Source organism: Rhinolophus hipposideros, assembly GCF_964194185.1.
Source record: "Rhinolophus hipposideros genome assembly, chromosome: 19".
Lineage (NCBI taxonomy): Eukaryota > Metazoa > Chordata > Mammalia > Chiroptera > Rhinolophidae > Rhinolophus > Rhinolophus hipposideros.
The window spans coordinates 30,056,008-30,079,122 of record NC_138065.1 but is presented as its reverse complement, the minus strand read 5'-3'; the positions used below and the strand labels follow the sequence as shown (position 1 = coordinate 30,079,122).

Below are 23,115 nucleotides of genomic sequence, written 5' to 3'. Positions count from 1 at the left end.
TGTCCTTCCTCAATTAAAGACTGTGCCTAGATTCAAAGGAGATTTCTTCTGATTTTCCAGTCAGAGGTGTAGGCTCCTCTTACCAACAGTTCTTTCAGGAACAATAGCAATAATCTTTCACGTCTGAACAGTTCTTTACAACTACAAAGCTGTTTCACATATACCATGTTTCCCCAAAAATAAGACCTAACCAGAAAATAAGCCCTAGCATGATTTTTCAGGATGACATCCCCTGAACGTGAGCCCTAATGCGTCCTTTGGAGCAAAAATTAATATAAGACCCGGTCTTATTTTCAGGGAAACATGGTATTATGGTGTTTGCTTTGTTAATGTTCTTTGAGCCACCCCTGCGAGGAAGCTGGGTGTGTGTTATGATCATTTATTTCATAATGGGGGAAAGTACAGCTCAGAAAGTTTAGTGACTTGCATGTAGTCACGGGCTGGTCAACAAAGACTTAGGCTTGAGCCTGGTGCTTGTGGCCTGACTTCCGTGTTGTCTGTATTGCTGCATATATATGCTTGCAGAAAAGAGGCTGCCATGAGTTCTGTATTATGCACAGCCGTACAAGGAATAGTGAGATCATATATATATATATCCCACATCAGGTGGGAAGATGAAGGTGGGTCTGGAATGTGTTGCACAGTTTCGTTTGTAGTAGATTTACCTTCGCTGTAGTTAAGGCCACTCCAGGTTGCCTTTGCAGAGCCCCTGGTGGGCCTCTGGCTTTTCTCGGATACTCATAGTCCGTCTCTCATTCAGTGCTGGAGACAGTAACTGATCGAGCCCTCTCTGGGGTCCCAAGGGAAGGAGTGCCCAGAGAATCCAGAGTACTGAACAACGGGGCCTGGGCTAAAGGACAGTCGCTCCTCACCCACCTCCTGAGGGGTGATGTCTGGGCTCCTGGCACCTACATGGCCTCTCTCGCTTGACTTCTACCTACTTTGCCAGCCTCTTCTCCTCCACTCTCTGCCTCCCAAATGCCCAAGTAAAACCAAGTGCCTCTGGTTTCCCAGCCATCTCAGCTGTTCCACACCTTTTGAGCTCAACTGTTCCTTCTTCCCAATGCCCTTCATACATACGCTCCTCTCCTGACACTTCCCATGTGTCAGGACTCAGCTCTCGTGACATCTTTTCCAGGAAACCTTCCTTCCTGCATGCTCAGAGACCTCCTCCATGTACTGAGCATGCTCAGCATATTCTGTTAAAAATCTCTTTGCTGCGTTTTCTTCTGCTGCTGAATTGGAAGTTCCTTCAGGACAGAGACCATGGCTTGTTCATTTGAAACTCCCAGTGCCTGGCATGTGTAGTAATAACAACAACAACATATAATGAAGGCTTACTATGTTCTAAATGCTATGTTAAGTGCTTTATATTAACTTTTCATACCCTAAAAATAACCTTATGCTGTAGGTAGTATTCTCTATTTTTTCAAAGACTTTTTATTTTAAAATAAGTTTCGATTCACTGATAGAGCAAAGAACCATACAGGGAAGTCCTGAGTCCCCTTCATCCAGCCTCCCCACCCCCATATTAATATTAACATATTACATAATTATAGTGCAATATCAAAACCAGGAAGCTGCCATTGATATAATTCATAGAGCTTTTCCAAATTTCACCAGTTACACATGCATTGATGTGTGTGTGTGTGTGTGTGTAGTTTTGTGTAACCACCACAACAATCAAGATACTTAAATATACCATCACAAGGCTCCCTTGTGCTGATCTTTTTTCTTTTTAATAACTTTTTTTATATTAGTTTCAGGTGCACAAAACAATGTAATAGTTAGATATTTATCATTTATATCTCTCACACAGTGGCAAACCCCCTCCCCGCATCCATTATCCATCTGACATTGCACACCGCCATTCCATTTCCACTGTCTCTATTCCTAATGCTGTACTCCACTTCTTGTAACTATATATATATATATATATATATATATATATATATATATGTAAACTTGTGGTTGACATTCATTATTGTTCAGCTTCAGCTTCAGGTGTACAGTGCAGTGATCAGGCATCTACATCATCCCTGAGGTGGTCTCCCAAATGGGACACGTGTCCATCAGATACCCTACAAAATCTTTACAACATTATTGATTACATTCCCCAAATTGACTTTTGTAACCCCGTGGCCATCTTGTGGTTACTGACTGTTTTCTAATCCCCTCACCTTCCCCCATCCCCAACCCCCCGCCCATCTAACAACCCTCAGTTTTCCCTCTATGTCTCTGAGACTGTTTCTGATTAGTTCATTCATTTATTCTTTTCTTTAGATTCCACATATAAATGAGATCATATGGTGTTTGTCTTTCTCTGTCTGACTTATTTCACTTAACATAATGTTCTCTAGGTCCATCCATGTTGTTGCAAATGGTAAGATTTCTTTCTTCTTTATGGCTGCGTAATACTCCATTGTATAAATATACCACAGTTTCTTAATCCAGTCATCTACCGATGGGCATTTTGGTTGTTTCCATGTCTTGGCTATTGTGTATAGTGCTGCAATAAACATAGGACTGCATAAAGATTCTTGAATTAGAGTTTTGGATTTCTCTGGATAGATACCTAAGAGTGGAATTGCTGATCATAAGGTAGTTCCATTTTCAGCTTTCTGAAATCCCTCCATCCTGTTTTCTGTAGTGGCTGCACCAATCTGCAATCCCACCCACAGTTGTGCTGATGTTCATAGTCACACACCCCCATCCCTAACCTGTGGCAAATGTTATATAAATTGAATCACACAGTCTATAATTTTTTTGTGTTGGCTCTTTTTTCATCAGCATAATTTCCTTGAGGTTCATCTAAGCTGTTCATTTCAATAGTCTGTTCTTCTTTGTTGCTGAAGGGTGTTCTATGATAGGGATTTGCCACAGTCTGAAGAACACATGCAATACCCCATTTTACAAGTGAAAAAACTAACTGGCCTGGGGTCACCCAACTAGTAAGTGGCACTTAATAAATGTTTAGTAATAGGCACCTAATAGATATTTATTGTACGGAGCTCAGCGGAATGAAGGCACTTCATGTTCTTCTCTTAGCACCCAGCATGGTGTTTTACACAGAGGACGGGCTCAACAAATGTTTGCCAGTAAGGATGTGGATGAAATAATATCTATGTTTACATAGGTAGCAGTAATGTCCAACTTACCCCTGTTCCTTAACAGTCACAAGAGAGGAATATGTCCCTTTAAATATCTTCCATAACTGCATCTTCAGTTTTACTTGGAATATCAGAAAAGGGCAATTGGGGAAATAAATACGATCACATACAGGGCTGACATTTTATTGCCTAAAATACCCAAAGCTAATGGTTCCAAATTAATACATGCCATATTTGCATAGTATCTTGCATCTAATTTTCAGGTTGCTCGCTTTAGCACAATGCAGAGGAGCTGTTTCAGCTCCTGCTTCCTGCCACACCACACTCCCAGCTATTCATAGGTCAGGCTGTGCTGGTGCAGTCTGCAGAAATAATGGGTTGGGTCCTGAAAGTGCCCATTCTAAGCTGGAAAGTCCACCAGGGCACTTTTACCTGTACAAGAGGAGCTGAGTTATTGCCACTCGGCAGGGGCCTCAGGAGGTTTAATTAAGGAGGATTTGTGGAGCGGCTAGAAGTCCTCAGCCTTAGGTGTGGAGAGCCAAATGCAATTAAGTGATTGGAAAGGAACCACAAGTTGGACTTGTCTCAATCTTGAGCACAGTGCCCAGGAGATGGGCTTGCTTGAGCACCTCTGCCATCCCTCTGTCTAGACGAGAGGTGAAGTAACAAGAGAGGCAATCCCAGCCATAAGCGACACATTGGAGCAAGTGGGGTCTTCAGGGTGGGACTTTCACAGAGGGTTTTTAGAAACATGTCTCATGGCCTCAAAGGGAACCTGTGGTTTTAATCCAAATCAATGCCTTACCAAGGGCCACAGATTGGAGGGACAGATAAAAACTGTGAGACTGTGGGCACTGCTGTCAGGGAACTACTAATGTGTTGACCCCCCCCTAAAGCAATTAATAATTAAATGCCAGAGTAAATTGTCCAAGCTCTAACGCCAGGGGTAGCTGGTAGAAAAGAGAGATTGGAGAAAGTGTTCTGAGGGGGTGAGACTCATGCTGGAGGCTGAGGAATAGGTCTCAGTAGTGGTACCACATTGACTCAGAGACTCAGGGAGCAACTGTTAGAGGAAAGCAAATACGGATTAAGTATGATGTTTACAAGGAAATTTAAAACAAGGCTTCAGAGTAATTTTGAACTTTTGGCAGGCCATCTGGGATTGTGTTCTCAGACCCCTGGGAATACATGATCACTCTGTTGTAATGGGCACTTCAAAGGAAGAGCTCAAGGATTATCTCCCTAAATAGAATGGAACAAGTAGTTGGGGAGATCAAATGGACTATTGGGACAATGGGCTAGTTAGGACGCATGGCCAATACTGGGGTGGAGGGTGTTCCAAGTCTGATTTAGGACCAGTGTTCTAAGGACTCAAGTGGAAGTTTGGTACTCAAAGGAATTGAATGGGGAGAAAAGATGACAGCGTGAGATGGTCACTAGGGTAGAGCTGCCAATGTGACAAGAAAATGCATTGAGGGCACGAGAGGCTGATCTCAGAGGGAAGGTGAGCACAGGAAAGCCCAGAGACAGGGAGAGAGTTGCAAGATGCAGGGTTTTTGGCTTTCAGTCAAAAGCTTCCAGAGGCTGAAAGCTGAGAAAACGCTTCTGGATCAGAAAAGCTGTGATATTGAAAAGCAACTCAAAAGGATATAAGCAAGTAGGGTCTGTGTTTAGAGGAAATAACAGACTAAAGTTGCATTTCCATTGTTTTTAAAAGTGGACAGAGGGTAAGTAAAGGACTGAGTTTCCTGAGGAGGTGGGGAGGGATGAGGGTTGTTTTTAAAAAGAAGAAACCTCTTTCCTTAAGTCAGAGGGAAGGAAGAGAAAATGGGAAGCAGGGCAGAGGGGTGGGGAGAGAGGCACTCTGACGGAGGACAAAGGAGGTCACGCCCGTCCATCCTACCAGCCCCATGAGGTCAGCAAGGACATCTTTCCTGAGGTCAGGTACAGGCTCAGTGAGAAGCAGTGTGTGCCAGGGCAGCAGTGAGAGAGGAATAAAAGGATCTCAGCAGAGAGGGCTGGGTGAAGCTGTAATCATGAATCTATAATAGGGCTGGACTGTAGGCTTCTGTTTTTTTTTTTCTCCCTGCAATACTTTGGGAGGAGAGGAACAGAGGAGAGGAGAGAGAATTGCTAATTTTTTTCATTGGGACAAGGGCAGTAATGACCTTAGTAATCTTTGCCTGGGCTCCTAGGCTGCCCAGCCTTCTGCAGAGATCCTCCTAGCCAGGCCTCTTCCTGTGAACCACCCAGTAAGGAGGTCAATTCACCTGGCCTTGCTCTCTGAGAAGCTCTCCACTTTTCAAAGCTTGAGGCCATTTCTTCTAGGCCTGACTTATCAATGGATCTGATTCTAAGAGACTCCCATTTGCCCTCCTCTGCTCTCCGCACTGTTTTCATTATTCTCCCCTCCTCGATCTTGCAACAGCAGCTTAATAGCCTGCAAGCAGGTCAGGCTGGGAAGATGAATGCCAGCCTGTGGGCGACTGCGTCCTGCCTCTCCATTAGAGAGATGATGGAAGGCAGGGAGCAGAGAATGGATAAACCAAGGAAACACAAACAGACACAACAAACAGCTTGCAGGATAATCCAAACAGCATTTGCACCTGAGCTTGCAATGTTCTATGATGACTTGAGTGCCGCCGATTTGCTGGTCTAATTAGGTCTGACTTGGAGAACACTGGTTGCATTTCCCAGAGTAGATTAGTCAGTGAAGAGAAACCAGGAGAGCAAAGACTTTTTGCTGGGGAGAAGCTGCCAAGCGAATAATCCCCAACTGTATACACAAGCAAAATGGAGGGTCCAAGATAGCTGCTATTGAAAGACTTGACATATCAGAGCAGTCTAGATACTGGCCACCCCAGAACACAGTTTCCTCATCAACGTATTCCTCACATGTCACGTGTTGACGTCCTAATGGCCAGGTAAACCAGGGAAAAGACCTGGGAAATCCCTTATAGGTAGTATCAGGGAAGTGATCCAGTCCCTGTGCCTACCTGTTCCTGGCTGACGTGCCCCAGGTCCATGAGCTGATGCTTCCAGATGTGCTTTGGCAGAGGAACTAAGAAAACCCCCAGGGACTGCTGCTCTGCCCCACCCCATTCCACTCCCAGCATTTGTTGATGCTTCCTTCTCACCTTTGGCATCAGTTTACGGTCCAAATGAAGAATGGAGGGAAAGGGCCCTGAGGCAGAGAACACGAGATGGAAGAAATATTCCAGAAGGCCTCTGGAAATTATCCATTTGAGGAAATGTGGGTTCTAGTCTCAGCTCTGTCCTCAGTGTCCTGTATAATCTTGAGATACTCACCAAGCTTTCTGGGCTTTCATGTCCCCGATGAGACCATTTTTCCATCTCAGTCCCTAAAGGAGTTATGTAAAACCAGTTTTCAGTCATCATGAAACCAAGCTGTGCTCTAAGCAGTGGTGTTCCCAGATTCTCCAAGACTTATGACAGGGCTGGATTATGTTTCTTGGTTTCCAGGCAAGGGATTGTGACAAATTTAGAGCCACATGACTTGTGTTTAAGGCCCACTGCCCAGGCACTTACCAGCTATTTGATCTTAGACAGATTATTCTTTACCTAAAGGTCAATTATTCATCCTTAAAATGGGACTCATACCTGCCTAACACAAGGTATTTGTGAAAATCAAATAAGATAATGTGAGAGAAAGCATTTTGCAAATTCTTCAATGTTCGATCACTGTTAGAGGTTGAGAGGGAGAGGTAGCAGGTGTTATAGAAAGATTGTGGGGCTTGAATCATACAGACATAAGTTCAAATTCCAACTGTTTGTAAGTTTGTGGCCTTGGACAAGTTGGTGAACATCTCTTAGTCTTAGTTTCATCTGTAAAGGACACATAAGTAAGCCATGTCAGAGAATTATTGTGAGGATCAATGACAGTTTTTTTTAAGGGTCTGGCATATGGTAGATATGTTGCTCACTTCCCTTTCCTCATGCCCTGAATCGAGCTCCCCATCCTATACCTCAGTTCTCCCAGGCCTTCAAGTCAAGGATGGCTCAGAAGACATCATTTGCACACATTTTCAGACTCATTCTCTGAGCTGAAGTTCAGTCTGTCTTGGCATTTATCTATGGAAATGCTGTCTTGTCTATGCCCTCCCCAGAGTTTCCTCTTTATAGCCATATGTCTTCAGTCTTGGGTTCCTTCTTCCTGGTGCTTGCTGAGGAATGTACAACTGACCAAACCGGTCATTGTGGAGCCATTAGGCCATTCCATGACATGCACTTCTGCTGGGGACCAGCAGGCCACTCCATATGTTTGCCCAGCCATCCATTCTGGCGAAGGGTGCCCAGGACAAGAGGGCTCCTTGCTCGGAGCAATTCTCTTCCCTGGTGAGGGGGCCCACTCGCTGTCCTGATCTTAATTAGCCCCTCGGTGCCCACCACAACTTCAGCTCTCTGACAGTGCTTCCTCTATGCCACAGCGTGGCCAAACTCTAACCCTCCCTGCCAACGGCACCTGGGAGCCCTTAACCACCCAGCTGTCCTTTATGGCTCCCAGCAGGATGGCACTTAGGCCATTTGACTGGGCAGACATCCATTCCACCACGTGGTCTTGTCTGATCTGTGACCACCCTTGGGGGGGAGGGGGGTATTACCAATGCAGGTTCTCAGACAGCACTCCAGACCAACTAAATAGATGCCAGGGTGGGCGTCCAGAAATATCCATTTTAAATAAGCTCCGATGTGAATCTTATGCATAGTAAAGTTTGGATGAGGTTTTTGGTGTGACTTTTGTCTCATTTTTATTGAGGTAGATCTCATACAGTGAAGCACACTGATTCTAAGTGTGCGACTTGATGAATTTATTCCCAGGTGTAAAATGCCCCCATGTTACCACAGCCCAGATCAAGATAACGAACCTCCAAGCCGCTAAGGCTCTCTCATGCACCCTCACCCTCAATAACACCTGCAGAGGTAACCACTGTGCAGAATCCTAGCAACATGGATTAGTTTTGCCTGTTTTAAGTTTTATATGATTGGAGTTTTTGGCTTCTTTCACTCAAAAGTATGTCAGTGCTGCCTAGTCTTCAAAGCCCTAAGAACTATTTTCCATTCCTTGCACTTGACCTTCTCCCTCAAGGCAGGTAGGGAGGGATAGGAGCAAATATAAGACAGAAAAAAACAGATATTTCCAGGGCTCTTTCCATGCAGGTTCCTCTCTGCCCTCCCTTCTCAGGCCTGGTCACCATCCTTCAAGCATTCATGCTTCTAGAAGGTCAGGACCATCGTTGTGCTGCTGTGGGAGATCTGGGCCCATTCCCCAGTCAGTCTCTCTGTCATAGCTACTAGGGACATTCATTTGTTATGTGTGGATTGCCAGAGAGTCCAAGCACATTCCAGATGAAATTGGCCAATTTAAGCTACAAATGAAAAGACAAATGAGTTGGAAATTGCACGGAACAAGCCTGCTCCTCATCAGCAGGTATCAGTCCTGACATGCTGAGCTGGGCAACCCATTTAGGCCTTTCCTGCAGCTGAGGTCAGAAAGGCTTTCCCACAATGGGAAATGCCCCCTCCTTCATCCCAGCCAGACAGAGGAGCCACCCCAGAGGCTTTAAGGGGAAACTAGCGAGGGTGTGAGGGTATATGTGTGTATCTGAGGGGACAGGCAAAGGACCCAAAGCAGATACAGAAATGGGGCAATACAGAAAGAGGATTCTGTCATCCCCCCCCAAAAAAAAAAAGATATTTCAACCATTTACTATGCGCCAACCTCTGTGTGATGTGTTCAAACTGTAAAGACAGATAAGACCTGCCCTTAAGGGGCTCCCAGCCCAGGGGAAGAAAAGAGGAAAAGTGAGAAGACGGTGGTTCTGACAGAAAAGGCAAGGAGAGATGGAGATACATCTGTAAAAGGCAGAAAGAGCAGCCGGAAGGGAGAAGTGAGCATACATGGCTGGAAAGGAGGAACGAGCACCCTATCAAGACCAGGGATATACTGGAGCGGCAGGCACAGAGCAGGGAGGAAGGAACTGGGAGGAGGAGAGCTGGGCCAGCCTCTTACCCCTGGGCCAGGGAGGGGCAGCCTTGAGCACAGCCTGGGGAGAGAGAGCTCACAAATGGCTTTATAAACAGCCAATGAGTTCTTGGTGAAGTATCCAGGAGTGGGGCGACAGGGAGTGAATTCATCAGTCCAGTGAATGGGGTGAACCAATAAGCAAAATATTTTGGATGGTGGTTTATTCCCTGTAAAAAGAGGAGTTGACGACCCAGGAGTTCTCATTTCCTGGGTCTCTAGCTTATCCATTTTCTGAGTTGAGAGAGTGGCAGAGAATTTGTTTTCATATGGACCCAAGCTAAATACTTGTAATAGCAAACATTTATAAAGCACTTACCATGAGCCAGGCTGTTTTAAATCCTTAGCATGTATTAATGCATTTGCATAGTAAATATGCCACGGACAAAAAGTAGTAATGCGTTTCAAAGCCAAGCACCAGTGACTTTTGAACTATCTATCTTCTCCTTCCACACACACTCTGAAAGTTGATTATGGACTGTTGACCACTGAGGGAGCTCTGAGCCAACTCTCCCTTGCTTGGGTGATCATGAAGCTGAAGTCCTGGGAGGTTGGATTTGGAAGCAGTTCCAGGAGCACTTGACTGATTCCAGATCTTGGTGGGCCAGAGAGGCTCACTCTCTCCCTCCTCATTCTCTGAGCTACAGTCCTCCAAGATGGGCCCCATGATAGGTACTCAGGGGGAGACAAGGCCCAGGAGACATCTTGGAGGATATAGCTACTCATTAGGGTGAGTGTGGCCCTCTCCCCAGGGACTGCTCTCTGCCCATTACCAGCACTAGAATCCATGTGCATCATGCCATTGTGGATGTCATTAAGCCTGACTGTCACCAGGGAACTAGTTTCCATAGCGACAGAGATACACTAGACCCTTGACGTTCTCTAGGGATACATCATAGCCCTTCATGAATTCGTGGAATAGAGACTACCATGTAATTTTCCCCATAAAAGGCAGTAAAGTATGACTGAGAAATGTAATGAAGGCTAGTGAGGACAAAGACACCCAACTCTTAGCTTGCCAGGAGCTTTCCCTGAATCACTCACAGCACGCAAGTCAGCACTATACACTGTTTCGTGTCACATCCGGGTTGGTAGTTACAAGATGCCACTTTGTGATAAGCCTGAGAATACCAAGAGTATGCTGCTTCTCAAATGACATATAGCGAAGAGGGACTTTGACTAAACATGGTAAACTGAACACATGCATGTTTCTCTGTGCTGCCACACTAAAACAAGAAGAAAGGAATAAAATCGGCACCAGCCCACAAGGGTACGGGACAGGAGCCCAGAGCAAAGCAGTGATGTCTAAACAGTTTGGGAAGGTGAGAAGCTGACTGACTTGACTTGATAAGAGAAAGAAAAACCTAGAGACCGCCAAAGAAGAAGCCAATGAGAAATGGGCCATAGAATCACAGAAGGCTCAGAAATTGGTGCCATCTGAAGACAGGGTATGGAGCAGGGCCCAAATGAGGATAGTGATACCACAGAGTGATTCCTTACCCCATTTCACTGTAGAACTATCCCTGCTCTACCTAACAGCATCGTGGAGAGAACTTTATTCGCCAGAGAGACTGAACCCAAAAGCCCTCACTTGGGAACATGGGTGGAGACGAGGCAATATATTGAAAAACGGGGATTTGCTGAAAGTTTGCAAGCCAAATGGAGACGCTCCTTGCCCTTTTCCTCCTATTAGCTCTAGGAATGTTGGTAACTGAGTGACATTTGGCAGACTTCACTGAAACCTCCCATGGTGAGACCCACCACCAGTCAGCAAGCTCTGTGCATGCACAGAACTTCCAGTCAGCTTTTAAATGCCCCACCTCAAGAATATGAGCCATCGGCCAAGGATTACTAGATATTTAAGGAAAGTGTCCAATGTTAAAATAAAAAAAAGCATACGCCATAATAAACAAAAAGAACACTTGAAGAAAGCAAACATTATGCAGGGAGTAAAAGAAAACATAAAACCACTGCCACCACCACCACAACTGATATTCTCTGAGACTTAAGGGAGGGTTTCATGCCCACAGAACAAGAACAAGGGGACTTTTTAAAAAAACTGAGATATAATTTATATACCATAAAAATCATCCTTATAAAGTATACAATTTAGTGATTTTTTTCATATACTCACAAAGTTGTACAACCTTATACACTATCTAATTTTAAAACTTTTCCTCATCCCAAAATGGAACCTCAGACCCATAGCTGTCACTCTTCCTCAATTCTTTCCACCCCCAGACCCTAGCAGCCACTAATCTGCTTTCTGTCTCTATGGATTTGCCTGTCCTGGATGTTTTCATATAAACGGAATCATATAATACATGGCCTTTGTGTCTGGCTTCTTTAATTTTGCATGATGTTTTCAAGATTCATCCATGTTGTAGCATGTTTCAGTACTTCCTTCTTTTTTATGGCTGGATAATGCATTGTATGGCTTTTTCACATTTTATTTATCCGTTTATCAAGTTGATGGACATTTAGGTGATTTTTGTTTTTTAAGGAAAATGCAGAGAACAAGAATGAGCTGTTAGAATTTGAAACTATATTCTGTTTCCTCAAATGAAAATGATCTCTTTCCAGATTGCAAGAATCCACTAAGTGCTCAGCACAATTAATGAAGAAGGCCCCTCACAAAGATACAATGTCAGGAATAAAGTGAAGAGTCTGCAAGTATCTAGAAAGAAAAAGACAGGTTTTAAGATAGCAGCAGACTTCTCAACAGAACCTTGGAAGCAAGTACTGTAAGTAATGGAAAAATGCCCTCAAACATATGAGGGGAATTTATTTTCAATCTGAAATTATATTTCCAGTCAATCTATCAATTAATTACGGAGATCAAATAAAGATATTGTCAAACATGTAAATTTTCAGTAAACTGCCCTCTTTTTCAAAAGTAACTTTTGAAAAAGGATGTGCTCCACCAAAACAATCAACTATGATTGGATGGCCATCAGCTGTGGCTAGCTGGCCATCAGCTGTAACCAGTGAGCCACTGGCCACTAATATAACTGCCATGGCTAAGCTAGCAGCAACTGGGGGCTAGCAAGAAGATGGTGCCGAGCTAGCAAGCACTGCTGATTGCAGTTAGCATGGCGGATTGCAGCTAGCAAATGAGGTTGGTTAGTGGAGTGTAGATTGTGGATCGTGTGGCTCCTGCGTCCTGTGTCTCCAACCCAGCCGCCAGTGAGACTATAACGGTATGATTTCCCTATCTATTGCTCCATGGGTGTTCTTTTTTGGCTTGACCATGTCCTGCGTTCTTATGTGGGAAGTGGGACCAGAGACCCCGCATGACACCCTGCATGACAGATATGCACCAAAATAACAGTGGTTAGCATTAGGAAGTGGAAAAAGAAATTGTTTAAATTTTCTCCACATATTTTTCCATATCTTCTAACTTCAATAATAGTGGTGTATTGTACCTAAATTGCTGTGTATTTGTCAGCAGATAGCCAGAGGCAGGAGAGAGGTACAGAGGAAAGATGGGACACTCTGAGGGCCACTGGGCTGTTCTAACTTACATCATCCCACATGGCTGGTGCCCAGGACACATCTCACAGCCCCTGGGGCCACATCAGACCTGTGAGTGTCTCTGTCTGCCCTGTGAAGCTGAGAGCTTAGAGCTTCCTCAGGACATCTGGGTCTTGTTCACCTTGTATATCCCCAGTTCCTGGCAGACAGCAGGTAGGGAGTCAATGCTCCAATGAATATATAGAGAGAAACAGAAAAAATGGAGGAAAAAAGAAAAAGAGGGAGAAGGAGAAATGTCCACCAATGTAGACAATAAACTGAGTAAGACCTGGAGTAGGGATGTGATAAAGGTTTTGCCAACCTCCTGGTCAGGAAGTCGGGTCAATAGTAATCTAGGAAGTCAATCAGCCTTGGACTTCCTTCAGGGTTGCCCCACTTGGGACCAGTGGAGCCGACTCCTGGAGTAAATAATCTCCCAAGCATAGAGCTTCAGAGTTGAGAGAGACTAGCAGTCATGTAGCCAAGTACTTTCACGTTGCAGACCAGAGTCAGAAGCCCAGAGTGGCAGTGTGTGCCCTTCCACAAGTCATTTCCCGGCTCTGGGCCTCTTGTTTCTTTCATTGAAGAAACAAGGAAGCAAACTGAGGTGGAGGCGCAGGCACCTACCAGCTCTGACCTCCTGAGGAGCCACAACTCCCCAGGAGGCCGAGAACCGCTCTCCTTGCTTACATGTGGAGGTTTCCCAAGGCACAGACCCCCAAGTGAGGGTAGAAGGGGGGGAGGGGTCACCTCCCAGACAGCTCTCTCCATCTGTGGAGGCAGCTTATGAAATGGGAACAGGTGTGGGACAGCCTCCAGCCAGCTCTTTCTTTCCCAGGAGGCAGACACTGGCCTGTGTGGACAATAAGTGTGGACACAGCTCACTTATTACCCAGCTCAGAATCACCTCCTTCGAGCTAGTTCCACTCCCAGACCCGCAGAATAGGGGTGAGGGGAGTGGGATGGGTTTTTGCACGTTAACGAGTGCCGTAGGTGATCCCTGGGCAAACTCTGATTTGAGAAACATTGGATTAAGGGGGCTGGGATTTGGGATGGGAAGTTCTGCACTCATAATCGAAATAGCTATACCATTTATCCGGTACCTACTCCACGTGGGGCACTTTTTGACATCTCTAATCTTTACAACAACCACCCTGCAAAGTAGGTATTATTACTCTAATTGTACAGAAGAGAAAACTGAGACCCAGAGCAATTAACTTGCCAGACATCACACAGCTAATAGCTAATGAGACAAAGAGCCAAAATATTAACTCAGTTCCTTCTTTGCTCTCCCACTACACAACTTGGGCTCCTTGCTTTGGGCCTAAACAGCTGCTTCCTGCCTGTCTCAGTCTGGAGGTAACCAGCTGAACTGAGCAGGGCGGGGTGGGTTCATGTAAAGGCAGAGCAGCTGTTGGGAGGGGGGAGTGGAGGGTGTGAGGGGCCCATTGCCCATCTCTGCTTTTCCTCTGTCCTCTGTCTCTCAGGCATTCTTCAGGCTCAAAGGTGACATTTTGACAGGGTGGGAAGCCAGCCATAACCTCTGTCTTCCCTCCTTCCCAGCATCCTATTGTCTCACTAATTAAAGACGCCTTGAATAATTCCCCCTGCTGTGTGCTGCTAGCATGTACCAGCATCCTGCTGAGGAAGCAGCAGCAGCACCTGGTACCCTGGCACCGTGGAGACACCTGGGCCCTGACAGAGACCAGCTGGGGAAGGAAGGCAGAGTAGGGGAGAAAGGAAGTAGCCCTGGGGTGGGACTGGGAAGGCAACGGTCATTCTTAAGCACATAGCTGGGAGGAGGGGGAGTCTAGAAGGTTCTGGAAAGGAGCGTTCTTACCTATCCTCCACACCTTAACTAGAATTGCGTGGTCCCCATTCTAAAGAGTTTTTTGAGCAAGATGCCCCAGCAGCCCTGTCACCTGCTCCTGCATCTGACAGCACTTCCCTCATGATGCTTTTTGTAGTATATCACCTGAAAGCCCCCACTTCTGGCCTTTGCCCTGGCTGTTCCCTCTACTTTACAGTAAGCAACCACTTTGTTTGCCCGGGACTGAGGTGCTTGGGGGGCACTCAGAATTGATGTGCTCAAGCTAGGAAATGGGGACAAATTGGTCACCCTGCTCTGCCTTATCTCTCCAGTCTCAGTCCCAATGTCCCCTCCTCAGAGGCCTTCCCTGAGCACCCAGAACAAACCAGCACCAAGTCGCTCTATCCTGTCCCCCTGTTTCATTCCTGAATTAGGTTTCCATTGCTGCCGTAACAAGTTAACCACAAATTTAGCAGCTTGGAGCAGCACACATTTGCTGTCTCACAGCTCTGTGGGTCAGAAGTCCATCTAGGTTGGATCTCTTCTCTGTTCCAGGTTTCAAAAGGCCAAAATCAAGGTGTCAGCTTTGGAGGTTCTGGGGAGACTGCACTTCTGAGCTCCTTTAGGTGGCTGGTGGGGTGCTGCTCCTTGTGGTTTTAGGATTGAGGTCACTGTTTGCTTACTGGCTGTCAACTCCAGACTCCTCTCTTCACACCTAGTGCATAATCCCCTACGTCTCAGGACCAGCAACAGGATATCAAGTCCTTGCATGCTTGGATCCCTCTTCTGCTTCTGGCTGGAGAAAGTTCTCTGCTTTTAAGGACTCCTGTGATTAGCTTTGTCCCACCCAGGTGAGACTCTCCCTAATCTTAAGGTCCATAACCTTAGTTACATCTGCACTGTCCCTTTTGCCACATAAGGTCACAAATTTAACAAGTTCCAGGGACTAGGGTAGGGACATCTTTGAGGGCCATTCTGCTTACCATGTTCCTTTTGAGCCCTTGTCACCATCTGATGTCTTACCTACTTACATGTTTATTCTCCACTTATCGTCCATCCCCCCTCCCCCGTAAGTTCCATGAGAGAAGGGATGGTGTCTGTATTGTTCACTGCGGGGTCCCTCCTTAAACAGTGCTTGGCACATAGTAGGTCATTAGTGTTTGTTGAATGAATGAATAAATGAATGTTACAATGACTGTCAGATGTTTGGTGGAAATAGGAACTTCTGGCAGGTCCAAAGAAGCTTCCCAGACCCACCCCTCAGCTGGGCAGAGGACAGGTGGTTAGGCAGGGACATTTACAGGCAATAGCACCCCCTCCTCACAGCTGCACCTTCTGACCAGTTGCTTCCCAGCCCTGCCTCTCTGCCAGTGCTCTCCCCTTCTCCTACGCAGGACCCCCAGACCCTCCGTCTCTCCTTGCCTGAGGATCCCAAAGAGCAGAAGCCTGAGGCTGAGAGGCTGGCCAGAGGGGTGGTGAAGAGGTGGAGGAGGCAGAGACTGCTTTGCTGCAGTGAGGTTCAACGCTAATCCACCTGGGACTTGAAACAATTAATTTCCCCAATCTGCAAAACGATCAGCTTCTGAGGGAAAACAATTAGCCCACTGCAAATTATAATTGTCATCTCACTCCTGATTGTAATTTGGACTAATGAGGAGTAAGTGATTCTGGCTCCCTCCTCCTCCCACTGCCCTATGGCCTGGGCCCTCACCTACTAGGGGACATGTAACCCTCTGCTGCCCACCTTGCCCCAGAGGCTGAGGCACGTTTTCAGGCTGGCACAGGGCTTGGCTGGACAGAGTAAAGCAGGTGCCAGCAAGAGGGAGGGAAGCAGAGAGCGCCTCAGGCCCACAGGGGAGCCTGCTATTTACAGGGCTCCTAGACAATCAGAGATTTATTGAATGAAATTGACTACTGGCTTGCTCTTCTGTCACAGCCAGTTACCTCTGGCTGCGCAGTCTCTGGGGACCCAACTTCCAGGAGAATCTGTCTGCCTCCCTTGGGCCAGGGTAGTTTAGCCTGGCCTTGCTCTTCCCCACCCCCATATAATTCTCTGATGCCGGGAAGGGCTGCGTGCCCATCACCTGCCTGGCAGTCATGGGAGGCGGTGTGGGAAGTGCTCTCAGATCATTTAGTCTAACACCAATTCCTACTAAACAAACTGAGGCCTAGAGAGGGCAGGGACTTGCTTTGGGTCAACCAGGGTCCAGGCTCAGCAGGAACACACAACCCGTTATGCTTCCTTATTATTGCTTAATTATCCCTTCTCTCCTTGGACATTTCTGTCATGTCTTGCCCATGATTTACACCCAACACAATTCCTGGCATATTCGCTGATACAGGAGAGGAGAAGGCAAAATCCTGAGTCCCAGTCCATGTTTTTCTACCACATGCCTCGCTCCACTTAGCCTCGTTTCTGGTTAGTTTGGTTTGATTCATTCATTCACCATCACAGCCATGTACTGGGAATCATGCAGCATGCTGGGATATAGAGACAAATAAGACCCAGCCCTGCCCTCAAGGACCTCACAGCCTACTTGTTTCCAAATGCAGAGCTGTTTAGCCCTAGGTCCCCAACCACTCCCCCCACCCCACCCCGCCGGGCTCTTCAGTGAGAACCTCCCTAAATCCTGAGCAGCCACAGGTAAGGAAATGGACCCTGGCTTCCAGCTTCTGCCCCCAACTGCGGAGGGATCCTAAGCTCACCCACGTCTGAGTCACTGCTGCTTGAGGAGTTAAGTTTGTAATTGGGAATCCAGAGTTCCTGTCCTGGCTTTACTATTGATTTGCTCTGTGGCCTTCTGCAAATCCCTTTGTCTGGTCCCTCTGTCCGAAGCCAGGGCCTTGGGGCTAGTACCTCTATTTCTGCGTTTTGTGACTCTGGCAGGACCTCATCCCAGCTCCACATGCTGCCTCCTCACATGCTCATGGAGACAGCATGACTGGTGGAAAGGCTTCCATCTTGTCAGGAGCAGCCTGGGTCCAGGCCTGCCACCATCATCGGGTAACATGAAGCCCCTGAGCCTCTCGTTCCTCATCTGTAAAGTGGAGAAGGTGGTGACCGACTGCGTGATAATGAGGCCGCGCAAGTGAAGGTGTTCACAAATCAGCAGATAAGTACTGAGTGCCCCGACGTGACCCCCGAATAAAACCTGCCATTGTGTGCAAGAGGCTATAGTTGGTATGCCCTGTTTGTCTCTACTGCATCTCACCTCAGACGCCATCCTTCAGTTTGGTGGAAGCACTAACCAGAGCATGTGGGGAGGTAGAAAATACATGAACTGGGAATAAGGGAGGATGAGATTTCTCCTTTTGGAGGCTCAGCTTCCTGGGCGTCTGGACTGGGTCCTCTCTCAGGCTTCCCAGTCTGACATGCAGGATTCAGCAGTTGAGACTTATCCGACAGTGAGCGCAGCCTGTGAGAAGAACATCTTCATCTGTGTCCTACCCAGGCCCTTCTTTCCCCACCTCCTGAGGGAAGGCGCGATTGGCTGCTTCTCTCCAACCTTCTCTTTGCATTTTTCCCAGTGTCTGTCACCCGCCACCCCCTGACCCCCACCCAACCAGTTACAGCCTTGTATTGTTTCTCCACTGCTTTCTTGTCTTGGTGGCTTAGGATGGGCCACCTGCCCCGAGTTCTTCCTCTCCCTACGCTGCCCCACACCCATGTCTGCCTTCCCCGGTTGCCACATCTCTTTCCTCGGCCTGACCCAAAGGAAGGGTGTTGGGAGGTTGGGTCCACAGCCTCAACAGTGCCCATTCCCCTCAGGGGGCTTAGAGCTCATCATTTTGTACCCATCTCTTTCCACTAAAGAAACCAGTCATTCCAGTATCGCTGGCTCCTCATCACAGGACATTATTATCATGACACCTACTGATGCAGTGTGACCATTGCCCTCAGTGCCTGGGAAACTTTTTTCTGCATATAGGGCTGGGTGGATGTGAGAAGAGGTGTGCAGTCACCCCCAGCTTTCCCTTGCCCTTATAATGCCTTCTGCTCAAACATCTCATGCCTGCCTGCTGATGAGGTTGGCAGAAATGAAGGCTACTCAGTGGAGAAATGGGTGCCAGACTGATGGCGGTCACTAGACAGCTCGTCACCTGGGCTCTCCATCAGTGGTTATCAGAGACCACCTCCAGGGTGCGTTTGGCACGCAAGATCCTGGGTCTCACTTCCAGAGAGTTCGATTCTGAAAGTCTGGTGTGGAGTCCAGGAATCTTCATAATGAGTGACGCCCTGGCTGGATGGTTCTGGTTCAAGGGCTCCATGGATCACCCTCTGATTTGTATGGACCACCCGTTTGATCCGTATCTGCCAAGAGCTCTTGTGTCCTGATAAGTGAGACCTTGGCATTCAGTCAGAGGTTTTCTACCATCAGTCCCCACCTGGCCTCAAGGACTAGTTGACCCTAAATCTTCAAGTTGTTGTCAGCACTCTCTTCCCTCCTTGATACCCCTGATAATTCTGACCTCCACCCCCACTGCACTGGCATGGGAAGGTGGGAACCTCCGGAAAGGTGAGGGACTTGTTGAAGGCAGCAACTGGGAACAGGGACAGGCTCTGTAGGAAATATATTTATTTCCTCAGGGATTAGTCAATGCTATGATGCTCCTGGCTAAAGGTTTTAAAGTCTCCTCCACCCTCTCTAGATACACTTGATGATCAGGCACTTTTGAGTTCCTTACCTGGCCTCACTGAGCTGCTTACAGCCCCAGGCTTCAGACACTAATGGTGTGAGGGCTTCGGCACAGCCCCTCACTGGTTCCAGAGCCCAGCCCAGAGGACAGTGGTGTCTTTGCCATAAGGCACAAACTCATCATGCCCCCTTTGGGCCACTGTTGCTACTTGCCAAGATTCAGATGAGGAAACTGAGGCCCACAAAGGTTAGATAATTCAGGTGAAGGGCCATATAGTTTTTTGAGGGTCTGAGAAGTCATTTGACCCAACCCCTTCATTTTACAGTTGAGAAAACCGATGTCTATAAAGGGGCAATAGTTTCCCAAATTCTCACAGAGGGCTGGTAACAAAGCTAAGCATGAAGCTAATTAGTGATGAGGCCAGGAGAGCACTCTCATGGCTCCCGGGGAGGAGGGAGAGTAAGTGGAAGAGGGGGGCCGCTGATGTTTCCTAATCGTCCGTGTAGCTGGTATCATGCGCAGTGTTTTCTACGTATCTTTGTATTCAATCATCACAGCAACCTAACAAGAACACATACCATATTTTCCCATTTGACAAGATGAGGAAATTGAGGTGTGGAGAGGTTAAGAGACTCAACCAATAATCCTTGTGTAAGTGGTAGAGGTGGGATTTGAACCTACATCTTTTTCTTTTTTTGCCTCAGTTGTTTTTATTTTTTTTATTAGTTTCAGGTGCACAAGACAAAGTAATACTTAGACGTTTATCGTTTATATCCCTCACACTGTGTGGACCCTCCTCCCCCATCCACTATCCCTCTGACATCGCACAGAGCCATTACATTTCCACTGTCTCTATTCCTAATGCTGTACTCCGCTTCTTGTAAGTATATACATACATATACATACATACATATATATATAAAATTATAGTTGGCATTCATTATTGTTCAGCTTCAAGTGTACAATGCAGTGATCAGGCATCTACATCATCCCTGAGGTGGTCTCCCACATGGGATAAGTGTCCATTGGATACCCTACAAAATCTTTACAACATTATTGATTACATTCGCCAAATTAATTTTCAAAATTCTGTGGCAATCTTGTGCTTACTGACTGTTTTCTAATCCCCTCACCTTCCCCCTTATCCCCACGCCCCCTTCCATCTAGCAACCCTCAGTTTTTCCTCTATGTCTCCAAAACTGTTTCTGATTAGTTCATTCATTTATTCTTTTTTTTGGATTCCACATATAAGTGAGATCATATGGTATTCGTCTCTCTCTGTCTGACTTATTTCACTTAACATAGTGTTCTCTAGGTCCATCCATGTTGTTGCAAATGGTAAGATTTCTTTCTTTTTTATGCCTGCATAATACTCCATTGTATAAATGTACCACAGTTTCTTTTTTTTTTTTTTTTTTTTTTTTTTTTTAGGTTCACTAAATTTATTTTAAAAATCATAAAATGTTTCTTACAAAAGAGCATTACATTCTGCACACTGCTCTGAATAGTTGCCAGGGACATTAAGGACTATTGTTACTTTTCCTCCCTGTCTCCCCCACCCCCAAATGTTACAGTGACCACAAAGTAAGGTGTTCACAATAATTACATAGGGGGAATTTTCCTTTTTAACCAACAATGAACAAAAATTAAATTCACTCACTCTGCTGTTTCAAAATTTCAATGTTAGTTTTTGCACGCCCTCCCCCCACCCTGTTTGTAAGGAACTAAAACATTACATCTGGTGAACAGCAAAGATTTCACTACACCTCAAATGCAGAACACCTAGGAAGCAGAGGAATGTTGGCTTTTTAAACAGAAGCAGATAAAAAAAAAAGATGCAGGACTCCTTCAGTTCTTCACTAGTCTTAGAAAAACTTTCCAGAATACTGCTTCACACTATAAAAAAGAAAAAATATCTTGCATTAGAATCCTTCAACATCTGCATACTGCTTCACACTGTTCTGCAGCAAATACTGTGCATTCTGTATCTGGTCCTGTGTTCCTGTAATGGTAATGATCCGATCTTCGGATCCTTCTAAAGGCTCATCAATTTTGATCGAAGCTCCTGACTCATGACGAATTTGTTTAATCCGTTGACCACCTTTGCCAATAATAGATCCAGCCAAATCTTTGGGAATAGTTACTTGTGTAGTAATAATAGGTCCACCAAGATCACCATATGAGCCACGACCCCCTGCATAGGAATAGTCATATCCGGAGCCACCCTGTGGTTCATAAGCCATCTGCCATTCTGAAGGGCTCCATGTATCTATTGCAGAGTCCCAAGTTTCATCAGCACTGAAACCAACCATGCCATCATAACGGTCTCCAGGTCTTCCTCTTCTGTCATAGGCCATTAGATCTCCTCCTCTAGGAGGTGGTGGTGGAGGAAGAGGAAGGTTCCGAGCCCTGCTACCTCCCCGGCCACCTCGTCCAGGAGGAGGAGGAGGAGGTCCTTGCCGAGGGCTCATGTCGTCATAATCTCTTCTAGATGGAGGCATGGGACGCCCACCCCGACCAGGAGGCATTCTGTCAAAACCACCTCTTCCCCGCATGGGAAATCCCACGGGACGCCCACGGCGGTCATCAAACATCATGGTAAAGCCACCATAATCATAGGTTTCATCATAAAAATTGGGATCGTAAGGCTGTGCACGTCCTTTGATGGGAGACTCTGATATAAGATCAAGGATGATCTTTATGCACTCCACAACCCTATCAGGTTTTCCTCCAATAAGAACAACTCTGTCAGTGGAATGAGGACAGCATTCCTGGAAAAGCTTGATTGTTGTCTGAGTGTTCTCTCGAAGTTCTTTGATTTTAGCACCTTTGACCCCAATAATTCCTCCTGCCAGACTCTGATGAATCAACAGTCTCAGCTCGCAGTCAAAGTCGCTTCCTTTATAGTGTTGGTAATTTAAGCATTCCACAGCATCAGATTCGAGCGGGAGCTGGCTGGTTGCAGTGGGTGATGGCAACTGCAGGCCCTCTTCCAAGGTAGGGATGATTTTCTTCAGAATTTCTCCAATTGTTTCAATATCAGCACTGATACTCAATATGCGCTCGGGGCCACTGCTGTCTGGGACTGAAACACTGGCATTGTAGTCTGTACGCAGAGCCTTAATATTCTTGCCTCCTTTTCCAATCACTGCCCCAGCATTCTTGCTCTGAAGCAGAATGCGTAATTCAACCATCTCGTCAGTGTTTCTAGATCTTTTAAAAGCTTGTTCCTCTTCCATATCTTCTGCAGGGCGTTTACCAAATTCACCATTGGTTTCGGTGTTGGGGAAGGTTTCCTCTGGCTGTTCAGTTTCCATTTTCTTGGATTAAATGGACACACCGATCTATAGGCCGTAAACAAACGGGACGTAGGCAAGACGTCGAGGTTGGTGCCGCAGAGAAACAGAGGATAATGGCGTCTGCCCACAGTTTCTTAATACAGTCATCTACTGATGGGCATTTCAGTTGTTTCCATGTCTGGCTATTGTGTATAGTGCTGCAATAAACATAGGAGTGCATAAAGATTTTTGAATTAGAGTTTTGGATTTCTCCTCTTTCCTTTCTGATTTTATTAGTTTGGGTTCTCTCTCTCTTCTTTTTAATGAGTCTGGCTAAAGGTTTGTCAATTTTTTATCTTCTCTAAGAACCAATTCTTGATTTGTTGATCTTTTGTATTTTTTTTTTTTTTTGGTTTCTATTTCATTTATTTCCGCTCTGCTCTTTATTATCTCCTTCTTTGTGCTCCCTTTGGGCTTATTTTGCTGTTCTTTCTCCAGTTCCCTTAAGTGTGAAGATAAACTGTTGATTAGTGATGTTTCTTGTTTCTTTAGGTAGGCCTGCAGTGCTATGAATTTCCCTCTTAGGACTCCTTTCGTGGCATCCCATAGATTTTGGGTTGTTGTGTTTTCATTTTTGTTTGTCTCGAGATATCTTTTGATTTCTTCCTTGATCTCCTGGTTGACCCATTCATTATTTAGTAACATGTTATTCAGCCTCCATGG

The 23,115-nt window shown here is 46.1% G+C and overlaps 2 protein-coding genes across 6 annotated transcripts in view; one reads left to right on the top strand and one right to left on the bottom strand.

Annotated features, from left to right (window-relative positions):
- LRRN2 (leucine rich repeat neuronal 2) overlaps nt 1-23,115 on the top strand; it is a 76,477-nt gene that overhangs the window by 15,785 nt on the left and 37,577 nt on the right. For 2 of the 4 annotated variants that reach the window (XM_081026958.1, XM_081026957.1), the window contains one exon: nt 11,737-11,897. The exons of the other annotated variants lie outside the window; for them this stretch is intronic. The gene's annotated coding sequence lies outside the window, so the exon portion shown is untranslated. The remainder of the gene's footprint in view (nt 1-11,736; nt 11,898-23,115) is intronic. 4 annotated transcript variants of the gene reach the window in all.
- Nucleotides 17,418-22,531, bottom strand: LOC308487964 (heterogeneous nuclear ribonucleoprotein K-like). 2 transcript variants are annotated; one of them, XM_081026962.1, is made up of 2 exons: nt 21,070-22,531; nt 17,418-21,010 (listed from the first exon to the last, which is right to left on the bottom strand). In XM_081026962.1, the coding sequence occupies exons 1-2, from the start codon at nt 22,429-22,431 to the stop codon at nt 20,963-20,965; spliced, it is 1,410 nt and encodes a 469-aa protein (XP_080883088.1). In that variant the 5' UTR covers nt 22,432-22,531; the 3' UTR covers nt 17,418-20,962. The 2 variants fall into 2 exon arrangements, with proteins under 2 accessions (XP_080883088.1, XP_080883089.1); XM_081026963.1 differs by having other exon boundaries at nt 20,530-22,531.